Here is a 13886-nt window from a genome sequence, read left to right as displayed (position 1 = left end):
CCGCAGCTCCTCTGAGGGCATGACGTGGTGCCCTCCCATCCCTTCCATGAGCCCAGACTTTGAGCTTGCAACCGTGCTCTGCTGTGCCGTCTCCTCTCCTCTTCTCATTAGGTGCTCTGCTGCTCTTTTGGGATGGGTGTCACTCTCACATGCATCCTGTAATACTCATGGCATAATTGTCATAGCGTTCATCGCACTGTATTGTAGTCGATGGGATAATGTCCAGTCTCTCCTAGTTCGGGAGCTCCTGAGGAACAGGATCTAGACCACGCTTACATTTGTGTCCCATGGAAAAAGCACAGACCCAGGCACACACTGGGCTCTTTACTTAAGGGTGGGGCCACTGAGTTATACCTGCCATCTCCACCCCTCCTTCCTCCAGTGCAGTAGCCCATAGCTGTAACTCCTCTTTTTGTTTACTACCCAAGGGGCTTAACACGTCCAAGTTCAGAAATCAGATAAAACGTGTCCTATTTTGGTTTTTAGATCTTAAATTGTGCGGAAGCCAATATCAGATTCCTGGGGCTTCCTGCTGCCCCTTTCCTAAGCACTGAAGGGTGGGTACCGTTACTCCGTGGGTGCTTCCAGCCTTCAGAGGCTTCACTTCCCCTCAGGCTCTTCACTCCACAGTGACTACAGGCATGGTCTTTTACTCTCTTCCCATGGCAGAGTCTGCCTAATGAGAGCTAAGATGTGATCTCAGAATTTCCTTATTCTCATTTCTTTCTGTTCATCAGAATTGAATAAACCTACATAAATGTACAGTTTGACAATAATAGTTATTTACTCTGCAAACCACGTGAGAAGTCATGAATTTTGGAGAGGTCAGCTTTTGTCAAGAATCAGAAAGTTAGCTTTTATTTTAGCACATCCATCCAGAGACCATAATGTCAAATTAATAGATAAATTATACAATTATAATTGACTTCTGGGTAGATACCAGAAGTTACCTAAGCATGGCTTTATGTGTGACCCGAAGTAATATATTCTGCCTTTGACTTAGTTGATTCTTTCATTCTTTTAAATCAGGGAAGGAGCTGCTGTATTTTGGAATGTGAGAGACAAAACTGTAAGTATAAATAAAGTATAAAAATTCAGTATCCCGAGAGTAAATTACACATTGTTAAGTGCAAAATAGCTCACAACAATCTGAGCTATTGGGAGATAAATTAATAGATGGTTCCCGACTTATTTGCTCTATATTACATGATATTTATGTTAGCAATTTCATCTTCCAAAACATATTGTATTTTGGCTTATTTTTAAGTTTCCTACATTTTCTATCCTCTGGGCCCACACTAATTTGTAGGGCTCAGAACCTATCCTAGCTACAGTGCAAGCAGAAATATACTTTGCATTTTGTAATCTACAAAAGGATAATGTATCCCCAGTTACTTGGAGTGTATTGTACTGAGTATTCTTATAAATCAAGTTTCTAGAACTTTGACTCAAGGGAAAAATTTTCTTTAATATTCAAATAAGAATTTGTTTGATGCAGCCTCTTTAAAGGCAGTGTGATTTATATTAATCAAAAGCTTGGTATATAACTGAGAATATTACACCTAGAACACTATCCAAGGGAAATCATCATGAATTATGTTCTTTCCAGACATTACTTATAATAGCAAAAATTAGAAATAACCAAATATGCAATAATGGAAAGTTTATTAAATACATCCATAAGATAGAATATCCTGCATGTTGAGAAATTATGTGAAAAAAAATTATTCCTGGAAAATTGCTTATGTATATGAAATAGTTAAATTAAAAGAACAGGTTACAAAATATAACCAATATCATACCAATACAGGTTTAAAAATATGATTCATGTGATCCAGGTTTGACTAAAAGGAAATACAGGGCATGTACACATATACACACACAGGGAAAATGCTAAAGAAGAAATACAAATAACTGATAAATATAAGAAAAATTTGTTCAACTTTCTAATCAATAAAAACAAAGACGAAAACAAAAAATTGCTGTTTGGAGTGGCAAAGATTTAAATGGCTAATACCCAGACTTTTTTAAGTGTACTCTTAATAAATGTTGTTTGGCTTCCAAAACTGGGGAAAAAAAATACTATTTTAGGGAGCAGTTTTAATGTTTACCAAAGTTATAAGTGTGCATGTCTTTTGATCTAGCAGTTCTTAAGGAAACATTGCCATGAGGCCACAAGGATATGCCTAAGGAGGTTCATTGCAATATCGCAGCAGTGAAAAGTAGAAATCATCCCCAACCAATGGACATTTAGGATGGTTAAATAAATTGTGGTTCTTCCATTGCAGAGAATAATGCTGAAAAATGTTCATAAAGCATGATATGGTCCCATTTTATACAAAAAGCAAAATAAATATATGCACATATACACGTAGAAAAAAATGTCTGGAAAGCTATGCACCAAGTTTAATGATGCCTACCTTTGGGGATCAGAACTTCAGGAGAGCAGAGGGGGAGCTTTTCTTTCTACACATCTGAGTTTGATTTTTACAAGTATGTCACTTTTGCTTTTTTATTTTTTGAAGATTTGAAGAAAACAAACCAAAATATTACTGGTGCTCTTTGGGTTGTGGGGTAATGATGATTTTTATTTTCATGTTCATCTGTGTTTTTCAAGTTTAAAGACAATAAGCATGTCATCCTAATTAGCTTCATAGTATAGTGCTTAAGTTTATATTAAGTAATATTTAACTTGTATGTGTATTATGACAGTGAAATTGCCTATTCCTTAAAAACTAAGCAACAAAGAGGTATAATTAAATGTAGTGGAAAATGTTATGAGCATGAGCCATAGCCTGCTTTGTATGGAAGCATCAGTTCTCATTTCTGGTTAATTCTCCTTTTCTTTTAGATGAAGCATGTTATGCAAGTTCTAGAGAAACATGAAATCCAGCCCTATGAAATTGCATTAGTACACTGGGAAAATGAAGAGCTTAACTACATAAAAACAGAGTGAGCAACTTTTTACCAAATCTTTGAAAACAGCACTTGGGATGTTCTAAGAGGGCGTAGGGAGTGATCTCAGAATGGGGAATGATCTCAGAAAGGCACTTGTTGATGCATGCTGCCTGACACCATTCTGAGGGAAGATATATGGTAGGCTATGGACCAGCTGATTGCCCTCTTAATCTGTGTCAGCAAGAGACAAAAATGAAGAGAGATATTGGGGTGGAGGGAGAGACAGTATGAGCAAGCTAGAAAGGGCTTTTTTCTGTCTAATGAAATACAGAAAGATAAGTCTTTAAAGGTCTTAAGAAAGAAATTGATGAAAGCAGAGCTTTAGGAAAACTTGGAAAAGACACTCACCCTAGAAAAACCAGATGAACGAGGACGTCTGTAACCATGGCCAGTGCTAATTTGTGCCAAGCTGTCTAGTGGCTTCCATGCATTGTTTAAGTTTATCCTCACTAAAATCCTGCTTTTCAGATGAGGTTCAGAGATGCCGTACCTTGACTAAGTGCACCTGACTAGTAAGTGACACCCGGGCCCAGTAATGGTGGCACATAGAAAGCAGGGGTATGAGTCTCAGAGATGGCAGGAAGTGAGGAGCTAATGGAATTCTATTAATCTTATTAATTATTAACAGCTTGGCCTTCTGTTATGTTCCCTTGAGTTCCCCTCTCTACTTCTTCCTCTACATCCAGATGAAGCTATTGCTTAATAGGCTCTCCCACTGCACCCCACCCACCCTCAGACACAAGCGCACACTTGAAAGTCTGAAGAAGTACTGTCCTCAGCTCTCTGGGTCCTGGGGTCAGCTGTTTGGTTTCTCATCAAAAAGACAGCATGGCTGCCCCTTGCCCCACGTGGGGTGTGAGGGCTTTCTGAGTCCTGCCTGTGGTTTCAGGCATCTGCTTTCTCTCCCAGCTCTGGGCCATGGGCCAAGCTCACCCAAAAAGCATCTTGGCAGCTCTGCTCTTCTTTCTGTCTCTTCTTTGTTCTCCACCTGTGGTGGTCAGAGCAGATTCTGCCTCTCAGAAAACTCCCCACCCCAATCAGGCTTCCTTGTCCATCTCCCCGTATTTTCAACCCTGAATAATTCTTTTACCCTATATATTTTTTTCCGTCTACATGTGCCATTTGTAGTCACAAGCCTTTCTCCCATTATCAAGTCCATTCTGAATTCTCTGCATGTATTCCTTAGTTTTTTATAACTTTCAGCTTCTCTCCTCATCCCTACCTTATCAGCCTGATTTTAGATTACACTGTGAATATTTTTTTCACTTAGCAACTTGTTGCCAGCATCTTCTCTTTCTACTAAATATCCTTCTAAAACATGCTTTTTAAATTTTGTTTTGTGGGAAAAAACATCATTCAGCCCATATCTTAGTGAACATTTAATTTTTTCTTAATTTTCTTTTACTATTAAACATCTGCCCTTAAAATGTCATCTGTACACAACACTTCTTTTGTATCTGATTATTTCTTTAGGATAAATTTCTAGAAATGGAATTACTTGGATCAGAGGGTATGAGAATATGTATTTTGAAATAAATTGCCCAAATTTATGCCCAGATTGCCTCTGGAGTGATTATCAGGTAACTTTCAAAAGAAAAACTGAAGTGCTGTTTAAAATTTAGAATTTCTTTTCCATTTTTACAGGGGGCAATCAAAACTTCACAGAGGGGAAATCAAATTAAATTCAGAGCTAGATTTGGATGATGCCATTCTAGAAAAATTTGCTTTCTCAAATGCTCTTTGCCTTTCCGGTAAGTTACTCCTTATTAGAGATGGTATTTCAAAGTTTCATTTCATTGAGGGAAGTTTAAATGTTTAGTAATGGTTAGGCCATATTTTCACAGGATGCTTAACAAAGCCTTAGCACTCATTATCCTTTTTGTTTCTCGCTCCAAGAGAAAATTTAGTATATGATTTTAAAAAAATAGTATCTGTGGTGGAATAACTCATTCTTTATTAACTTTATAGATAAAAGCCTTACTCTCTCCTAAAATATTATTTTATTATTACCACCTTTGTTTCCTGCTCTTCTTCCTGTGTGGTTCTTATTTGTAGGTAGTCTGTAGTCCATACTGTATGTTTGGGCACAGGCCTCTGGTCTTCTCCAGGCCTGGGAGCATCACAGCTACTCCAGGTTTTTCCTGAAAGAACCATGTACCTGAATAAATCAGGCTAGGTGTCTCCAGGTCTGTACATGTTTCCCATGTGCCACAGCTCTGCATTGGGATGCCAGTGATGCAGCCCCGCCGTGTCACACTAGGGGGCGACAGAGGTCCTGAGCTTCCTCACAGCCCCATAAAGAGCAGGGCCAAAGTCCCACTTTTTGCTGGGTCTGCAGAGGAAACTGCCACTGGTGCCTGGACTGCAGAGCTGCAGCCTGTGGGTTTCTGAGATGTAAAATTAGACAGTTAAGGATTCCGCCAAGCATACTTTGAGTTGCAGCACGGCTTGGAAATCTACTCAGTTTCCTCTATTTTTTCCCCCATTTTGGTGCTGTCATTATAATAATAATAATAATTAATTATTGTTAAATTTTAGTTTAAAATTTTTAACACCTTGGCTTTGCTTCTTATACTGTTGTTGAAATGACAATGAAGATACTCTGCAATTCTGCATTTTTATATAAATATCAATATGATGATAAAACATATTCCATTGTTAATTCTGCCTCCCCAGTGAAACTGGCTATTTGGGAAGCATCACTGGATAAATTTATTGATTCTATTCAGTCCATTCCAGAAGTAAGTATATCAATTTTATGCTCATTTTCAAGGAGTGATTTCTATTTGGGAAAAAATACAAATTTCCCAATATAACAGTATGCTTAAGAGCACAACAATAAGACTAAACACTATGAAAGCAACACTGAATTAAAGCAAAATAGAATCTACAATTACATTTAAAATAGTAATTCTATTTCATATTGAATCTTTTGATTTTTAAAAAGTTAAGATTCAATTAACTACTTTTCTCTAATAGTGCAATATTTTTAATGTAACTGAATTAAAAGGAAAAAAGTGAAATGTTGCTTCTGTAAAGGAGATTATGATCACTTTTCTGGACTGAAAAAGTGTTTTGCTATATTAGAAACTTATTGGCTAGAAAAATACATATAGTTATATTGACATTTCAAAGTAAATAAAAAAATCTTTACTGTAATTAATGTTGCTTTTATTATGATGAATATTCTAATTATACTTGGGAAGAGAAGTCCTGCTCTTTCCAATAACATACTAGAAATGTGTATCATAGGAAATACTTGTGAGAAGGGATGTGAAAAACAGGGATTATGAAATTTTTGCTTAGTAAGATTTTTAAATCAGGGCAAGTTAAGAAATATATCTGGGAGGTAGACATCCAAGAGTATTATTTATATGGAATCAAAAGTAGATTGCTTTAGAATACTATTGGAATATTGAACACTTTTTTTTAATAGGCTTTAAAAGCTGGGAAGAAAGTAAAACTATCTCATGAAGAAGTTATGCAGAAAATAGGTGAACTCTTTGCCTTAAGGTAAAAATTTTTCTACAGATAAAATATTTTATAAATTTAATCTCAAGAAAACATTCCTTTAGTTCTGTAGTAAGAGCAAACATGTATACCTTTATGTGATTTACAGCTATTTACATTCCATATAAATGTAAATATGATGATAAGCTAGCAGAACTCTTGCCTGTTCAAAGCAATTGGGCTGTATTAAGACTCTATTGGAAGAAATTCTGCATTTACAAAAGAGGTCGTAATTAATCTACATTAAACTCACATCAGAGAGCACAGTTTATGTTTTTTGAAGGTAGAAAGATATGTTCTAGAATTTGGTTAATGGGAGTTCTCAGTAAAAATACATGTCTATACATCAAATGCTGTATAGACTCTATAATTATCTAATTCTCCTTTCCCCTCCTTCACCTGGGGAGGAGAGGGTCATTTCTCAGAGCTCAGGAGCCCTCCCATTCAGGGCACTGACAAAAATAAAAGGTCATCATTCATCAGGAGCATCCCGTAATTTTTCCTTTCAAAGAAATAAAAGCGTGAGCTCTGAAAAGTAAGGACAGAGATTCTTCTCTCTTCTGGGTAATGCAAGCAGATTCGGATATAGTGAGTTATGGTACTCAAAATTCAGAGTGTGCTTAATTTGGTGAATAGTTTCTTAGGCCTACTTTTCTGTCCTTAGTTTCTCTTTACCTTTGCAATAAGAACACTTATGGCCTGTTAAAATGAATGTGGTAACTATGAATAGTATCGTGACAATTTACAGTAGTTAAAAAGTTAAATCACAGATTATATATTATATTCATGTAAACAAAAAATTAATATTCACATCTATCTCATTATGTATACATGACACACGTGCATGTGTGTGCACACACATGCCAAGAAAAAGATCTGAAGGACACGTCAAGGTGTTCATAGGGCCCACCTTGGGGAGAGTAAGGGATTCGAGTTGTGTGGAGGGTGGGAGGGGCCACCACTTTTCTGTGTTCTCTGCTGCTTGTGCTTTAAGCTCCTTACAATGAATGCTATTTGTGGGTTACCTTTTTTTTTTTTACATTACTTAATTTATTTTGGGGGGGTACATGGTCTGGGAATCGAACCTGGGTCTCCCACATGTAAGGCGAGCATTCTACCACTGAACCATCCATGCATCCTTTACATTACTTTTACAACTTAAATTTTCATTTAATTAAATTTTTTCTACCATAAAAAAGGTAGAAATTAAGAATGTGTTTGTGTGTATATATTTACTTGTCCGGTATTTGCATAAGGAGGCAGAGGAAACTAGTAACAGTGGTTTTCTTTAGGGTGTGAGAGAGGAGAGATGGAGCCAGGAATGGGAGTGAGGTGTGTCAGTTTTGCCCTTTTTTGCATCTTTTTTACTTCTGAACCATGTGAATATATTATCTAGCCAAAACATGTATACATGTATAGTTCTTTAATGATTTCATGACAAAGAAACAGGCCTAGAAGTTTAATATAAAGTGAGAGGCATTTTTTTTTCTGTCTACCTAATAAATACTTGTATTAAAGATTGAATTACTTTGGTTGAGAATTTTGAGATTCTTTTATGAATGTTTTTATTTGCATGTTTTTCAAAAATATTGCAAAGATCGCTATTAAAGAATAAGTTTTCATAAAGCATCATGTAAATATGAAGTATAATAGATAATTTTTAAATTCAACCTAAAAAAATTTAAAAACAATGCTAATTTTCATCTTTGTTTAAGACACCGTATAAACTTAAGCTCAGACTTCTTAATCACCCCTGACTTCTACTGGGACAGAGAAAACCTGGAAGAACTTTATGATAAAACCTGTCAGTTCCTTAGCATTGCTCGGAGAGTTAAGGTAAGTATTTGCACTTTTATTGAAAAAGAAAGATATAGTGTTCCCCATAATTTCATAAAACTCTGTGGAGACAACTTTTTAAACTTATTTATTTAAATTAAATAAATATATTTAACTGCTTTGGGAGAAATACCTTGTTTGATTTCTATTTGGGTCACTTTATATTTCCCTTTCCTCTTCTTGTCCTGTACACAGACTGTTTTCAACTTTTCACATCAAAGGTTCTTCTGTTATCTGTTCTGTATACTAGATAAGATTGGTGAGCACTTGGAGGCCCCACGGTCCATTAGGAGGTTCTTGACAAGTCTCACGGAATCATGAGCTGTCATGGTGACAGTGGGAATGGTGACAGTGGGAATGGGGTTGGATTTAAGAAAGACAGCTATGGAATGAACTTCGGAGGCCAGGGAAAGAAAGGGCTAAGAATAGCTGGCGTTTCGCCTCGAGGCAGCGGGTGGAGAGGTGGCCCACATGAATGGGAATGGGGAGGCATGAGTGCATTGAGGACTTGTTGACATCAGGGTAGCAAGATATCCAAAGGAGGGTTGTATGTCGTTTCTGCTAAAGCTGTCAGAATGCAATATACCAGAAATGAGTTGGCTTTTCAGTGGGTGTGCCGGTTTGAATCCATTGTTTACCCTAGAAAAACCGTGTTTTAATCCTCATTCAATCTTGTAGAGGAGACCATTTCTTCTAATTCAGATTCAAAATTGCAGGGTGGAAACTTTTAATTGAATTATCTTCACAAAGATATGATGCACCCAATTGTGGGTGTAATCTTTTTTTTTCTTAAACTTTTTTTATTGTATGATATAACATAAATACAAAGCAAAGAAATAAAAAAAACAATAGTTTTCAAAGCACTCTTCAAAAAGTGGTTACAGGATAGATCCCAGAGTTTGTCATGGGCTACCATATGATCCTCTCCTATTTTTCCTTCTAGCTGCTCCAGAATATAGGAGGCTAGAGGGCTTAAATACTTTTTTATCATCACAATCCACTTTTTTTCCCTCGTTTTTTTGTGAACAATAACATATATACAAAAAAGCTATACATTTCCAAGCACAGCACCACAATTAGTTGTAGAACATATTTCAGACTTTAACATGGGTTACAGTTTCACTATTTTAGGTTTTTACTTCTAGCTGCTCTGAAATACTGGAGACTAAAAGATATCAGTTTAATGATTCAACATTCATATTCATTTGTTAAGTCCTATCTTCTGTGTATAACTCCACCATCACCTTTGATCTTTTCATACCTCTCAATGGGGTTGTTTAGGCTATAACAATTCTATATTTTTGATATTGGAAGGGTTTGTCACTAATATGGGATAGGGAGATGAAACTATCTGATGTTCTAGAGAGGCTGAACTAGGTTTCAGGACTTTTCTGGACCAGGGACCTATGTGGAGGTTATAGGTTTCTGGCAAGGTACTCTAGTGCCTAGAAACCTTGTGGAATCTTATAAATTGCCCTAGGTGTTCTTTAGGATTGGCTGATTCCTGGATGGGGGTTGGCTGGTTTTGATAGGTAGCAAGGTCTACCTTGTGTAAGAGCAACCTGCAGAATAGCCTCCTGACTCTATTTGAACTCTCTACCACTGATACTTTATTACAGTTCTTTTCCTCTATTTGGTCAGGATGGAATTGTTGATCCTATGGTACCAGGTCTGGATTCATCATTGGGAGTCCTCTCCGACGTCACCAGGGAGATTTTCACCCCTGGATGTCATGTCGCACATAGCGGGGAGGGCAGTGATTTCACTTGCAAGGTTGGGCTTAGAGAAACTGAAGCCACGTTTGAGGAACAGCAGAGGTCCTCCAGAAGTAACTTAGGCATTCCTGTAGGTAGTCTAAGTTCTCCACTATCTACATAAGCTTCACAAGAGTAAGCCTCATGATCAAGGGCATGGCCTATTGATTTGGGTGTCCCTAAAGTTTGATACATATCAGGGGATTCCCTGATGGTAACGTTTAATAGTTCCAGAGTCTTTCTCCCTTCCCTCGGGATTTTGCCAGTACTTTTGGGTGTAATCTTTTTTTTTTGAGGGTGGGGGCTGTAATCTTTTGATTAGATGGAAATGTTACTTCACCCATTTTAGGTGGGTTTTGATTAGATGACTAGAGTCTTTAAAAGGGGAAACATTTTGGAGAAACCTCAGAAACAACAGAACCAAAAGAACTTCAGAGCAGAGCTGACACAAATGCTGAGACTTGGAGAACAGAGACATAGATGTTTAGAGATACTTGGAGCCCAGCAGAAATTGCCATGAGATGTTAAACAAGCCATGACTGGAGAGAGCCAAGGGAAGCCAAGAGATGAAAGCCAGCCCTGGAGAAGCAAAGTGAGGAACCCCACAGGAACAGAGGCTGAAAGCAATGGCACCCAGGAGCAAGGGACCAGCAGGTGACAGCCACATGACTACCCAGGTGACAGAGATGTTCCTGACCCATTGGCCTATTTTGAATTAAGGTATCTTTACCTGGATGCCTTAGTTTAGACATTTTTATAGGCTTAGAACTATATACTTGTAACTTTTTAAATTCCCCTTTTTAAAAGCTGTTCCATTTCTGGTATATTGCATTCCAGCAGCTTGTAAACTAATACAGAGGGGACTTATTAGATTACAAATTTATAGTTCTAAGACCATGAAAATTTCCAAAGTAAGGCATCAATAAGTGGATACCTTTCCTGAGGAAAGGCTCATGGCATCTGGGGTTCCTCTGTCAAATGGGAAGGCACATGATGACATCTGCTGGTCCTTCTCTCCTGGGTTGGTTTCAGTAGCTGTCTGTCTCCTTCAGAGAATTTTCTCTGGATTTCATCTCTTAGCTTCTCTGAGCTCTCTCAGTTTTCATCTGTATTTTATCCTCTCCTGCAGGACTCCAGAAAGGAGATTAAGACCCATCTTGAATGGTGTCACATCTCCATGGAAACAAGCTAATCAGAAGGTCCCTCCCACAATATGTCTACACATACAAAAATGGATGAAAAGAACATGGTTTTTCTGGGGTACATAACAGATTCAAACTAGCACATACGCCAAGCTGAGAAGCAAGATACCTGTGTGCAGCTGAGAATGGAGGTCGATGAAGTCCCGTGGGAAAGGAACTTGAACAGGAGCACACAGTAGAAGCCAGCGGACAGTGTCTACAGCACAGAAGGGAGGGGCCTGGGAGAGAGGCAGAGAGGAAATGCAGAAAGGAAAGTACATTACACAAAAAAGGGTCACTTTTAAAGTGGGGTGCTCACTACCTGACTTTAAGGTGTATTAAGAAGCTACAGTGGTCAAAACAGCATGGTACTGGCATAAAGATGGATATACTGACCAATGGAATTGAATAGAGTGCTCAGATATAGGCCCTCTCACCTATAGACAGTTGATCTTTGAAAAGGCAGTCAAGCCAACTCACCTGGGACAGAACAGTCTCCAATAAATGGTGCTTGGAGAACTGGATATCCACATGCAAAAGAATGAAAGAGGATCCATTTCTCACACCCTATACAAAAATTAACCCAAAATGGATCAAAGACCTGAACATTAAATCTAAGACCATAAAACTTTTAGAAGAAAATATAGGGAAATATCTTGTATATCTTATAATAGGAGGCGGTTTCCTAGATCTAACACTCAAAGCACGAGCATTGAAGAAGGAAATAAATAAATGGAAACTCCTCAAAATTAAACATTTTTGTGCATTAAAGTGGGGTGCTCAGCAGTGTATGATGTCACAGCAGTTGTTGACAGATGGAAGTACTGTTGGGTTTGGTGGTTAAGACTATTGGAGGTCTTTGAGAGTGCTTTCTGGGGACTATTATGGAAATTAACAATTACAAGGGATAATGGAAGATAATCAAGTGGTGTGTGCAGGTTTTTAAAAGCATGGAGGTAGTAGATACAGACTTTTTTTAATTTGGTGGTTTGGAAGAAAGAGGGGGCTGATTTTGTTTATCGGTGAAGTGACATGGCCCAGAAAGTGTGTGGCCGCCATTGCCGCAGTTGTGATCGTTGTTTTAGCAGAAGTAAGGAACCCGTGAAGCAGCTGAAGGTGAGAAGTGCTGTGGGGGAAAAGAGTAGATATGGGATGGAGCAGGTTGCAGTTTCATAAAACGTACTCAGGGAAAGGTCTTCCCAAGAAGGTAAGGCACTTAAGACCGGAAGGAAGTTAGGGAACAGTCAGATGGCTTTCTGAGGCTGAGCTAAAGAGTGTTCTAGGAGAGGACATGGCCACTGCAGAGGCCCTGAAGCAGGAACCTGCTGGGCTGGTTCAAGTGTCAGTGAGGTGGAGCCATGGAGCCGAGTGTCTCAGCAGGAGCCTGCAGGAGGTCAAGCCGAAGTGCTAAGGGAGGCCAAAACACAGAGTGGGTGCGGGGGCCTTTGGGCCATTGTGAAACTTCAGCTTTTACTCTGATTGATGTGGGAAGTGATTGGAGAGCTTCGAACAAAGAAGTGAAACAGTTTGGATTAGATTTCTCGACCTCTATTGATAAATGATCCAGTTGAGAATTGGACATGGTGGGTCCAGGTGACAGTGGGAGAATTGGTAAGATGGGGTCAGATTCTGGATGTATTTCTCAGGTCTAAATTATAGAATTGCTGATATGTGTAGTGTTGCATTTCAAAGAGAGTAATTGAGGCTGAGAGTTCAGCCTGAGCAGCTGTCATTTCCAGGAAGGCTATGGGAGGAGTATGTTTTGAGGAAAGATTAGGAGTTTGTTTTTGGAAAAGTTCAGTTTGAGATTTTTCTAGACAGTGATGTCAAGGAGTGAATTAGATATGAGGCTGGAGTTCAGGGGAGAAATTAGGCTGAAGGTATAATCGGGGGCTGGAGGGTGGGGCTGTCAACATATAGTAAGTTTTTAAAGAGACAAGACTGCATGAGATCACCAGGGAAGTGAGTATAGGTACAAAGGTCCAAGTTCTGAGTTGTGAGCGCAATACCAGTATTTAGAGTTTGGAGATACAGAGGAGCCAGAAGAGGAGATTGAGAAGCAGCAGCCGCGGAGGCAGCAGGACAAAAATCAAGTGAGTGTGTTGTCCTGGAAGCCATATGAAAAAAGTTTCACCATGTTTGCTGTTTATTGTTGTCTAACAAGCAACCCCACATCTTATGGCTTAAAACAACCACTATTTGCCCACGATTCTGTAACTGGGACAGGACTCAGTGGGGACAGTTCATCTCTGTTCTACATGGTGTCTGCTGGGGTGGCTTCCTGAGCCATGTGTGTGGCGCCTCAGTTGGGATGGCTGGTTTGCTCTCCTCGTGGCCTCTCTACATAGCTAACTTGTGACTTCTTACAGCATGGGTGTCTCAGGGGAATTGGCATCCTTACAGGGCAGCTGGTTTCAGAGCAAACAACGGAAGCTGCCAGGCTCAGAATTCCAGAATGCAACTTCTGCCACATTATTCATCAAAACCTCATCAGAGGTCCATCCCAGGTTCAAGAGAAGGTGTGTTAGTTAGATTCAGTTGTCAACTTGGCCAGTGAGCATACCTAATCTTGTTGCTGCGGACATAAGCCAATGGTACGTGAACCTCATCTGTTGCCAATTACATCTGCAGTCAGCTAGGAGGCGTG

At 38.8% G+C, this 13886-nt stretch overlaps 1 protein-coding gene across 3 annotated transcripts in view; it reads left to right on the top strand.

Moving 5' to 3' along the window:
• The window catches only part of RMND1 (required for meiotic nuclear division 1 homolog), a 45254-nt gene that overhangs the window by 18926 nt on the left and 12442 nt on the right, over window positions 1–13886 (top strand). For all 3 annotated transcript variants that reach the window (XM_077149280.1, XM_077149281.1, XM_077149282.1), the window contains exons 5-10: window positions 1030–1069; window positions 2852–2952; window positions 4603–4709; window positions 5635–5699; window positions 6395–6471; window positions 8184–8304. In XM_077149280.1, the coding sequence (XP_077005395.1) occupies window positions 1030–1069; window positions 2852–2952; window positions 4603–4709; window positions 5635–5699; window positions 6395–6471; window positions 8184–8304 (511 nt within the window). The remainder of the gene's footprint in view (window positions 1–1029; window positions 1070–2851; window positions 2953–4602; window positions 4710–5634; window positions 5700–6394; window positions 6472–8183; window positions 8305–13886) is intronic.

Source organism: Tamandua tetradactyla, chromosome 2 (genome assembly GCF_023851605.1).
Source record: "Tamandua tetradactyla isolate mTamTet1 chromosome 2, mTamTet1.pri, whole genome shotgun sequence".
NCBI classification, from domain to species: domain Eukaryota; kingdom Metazoa; phylum Chordata; class Mammalia; order Pilosa; family Myrmecophagidae; genus Tamandua; species Tamandua tetradactyla.
Note: the sequence above shows the minus strand (reverse complement) of the source record. Positions and strands in the feature narration are given on the sequence as shown.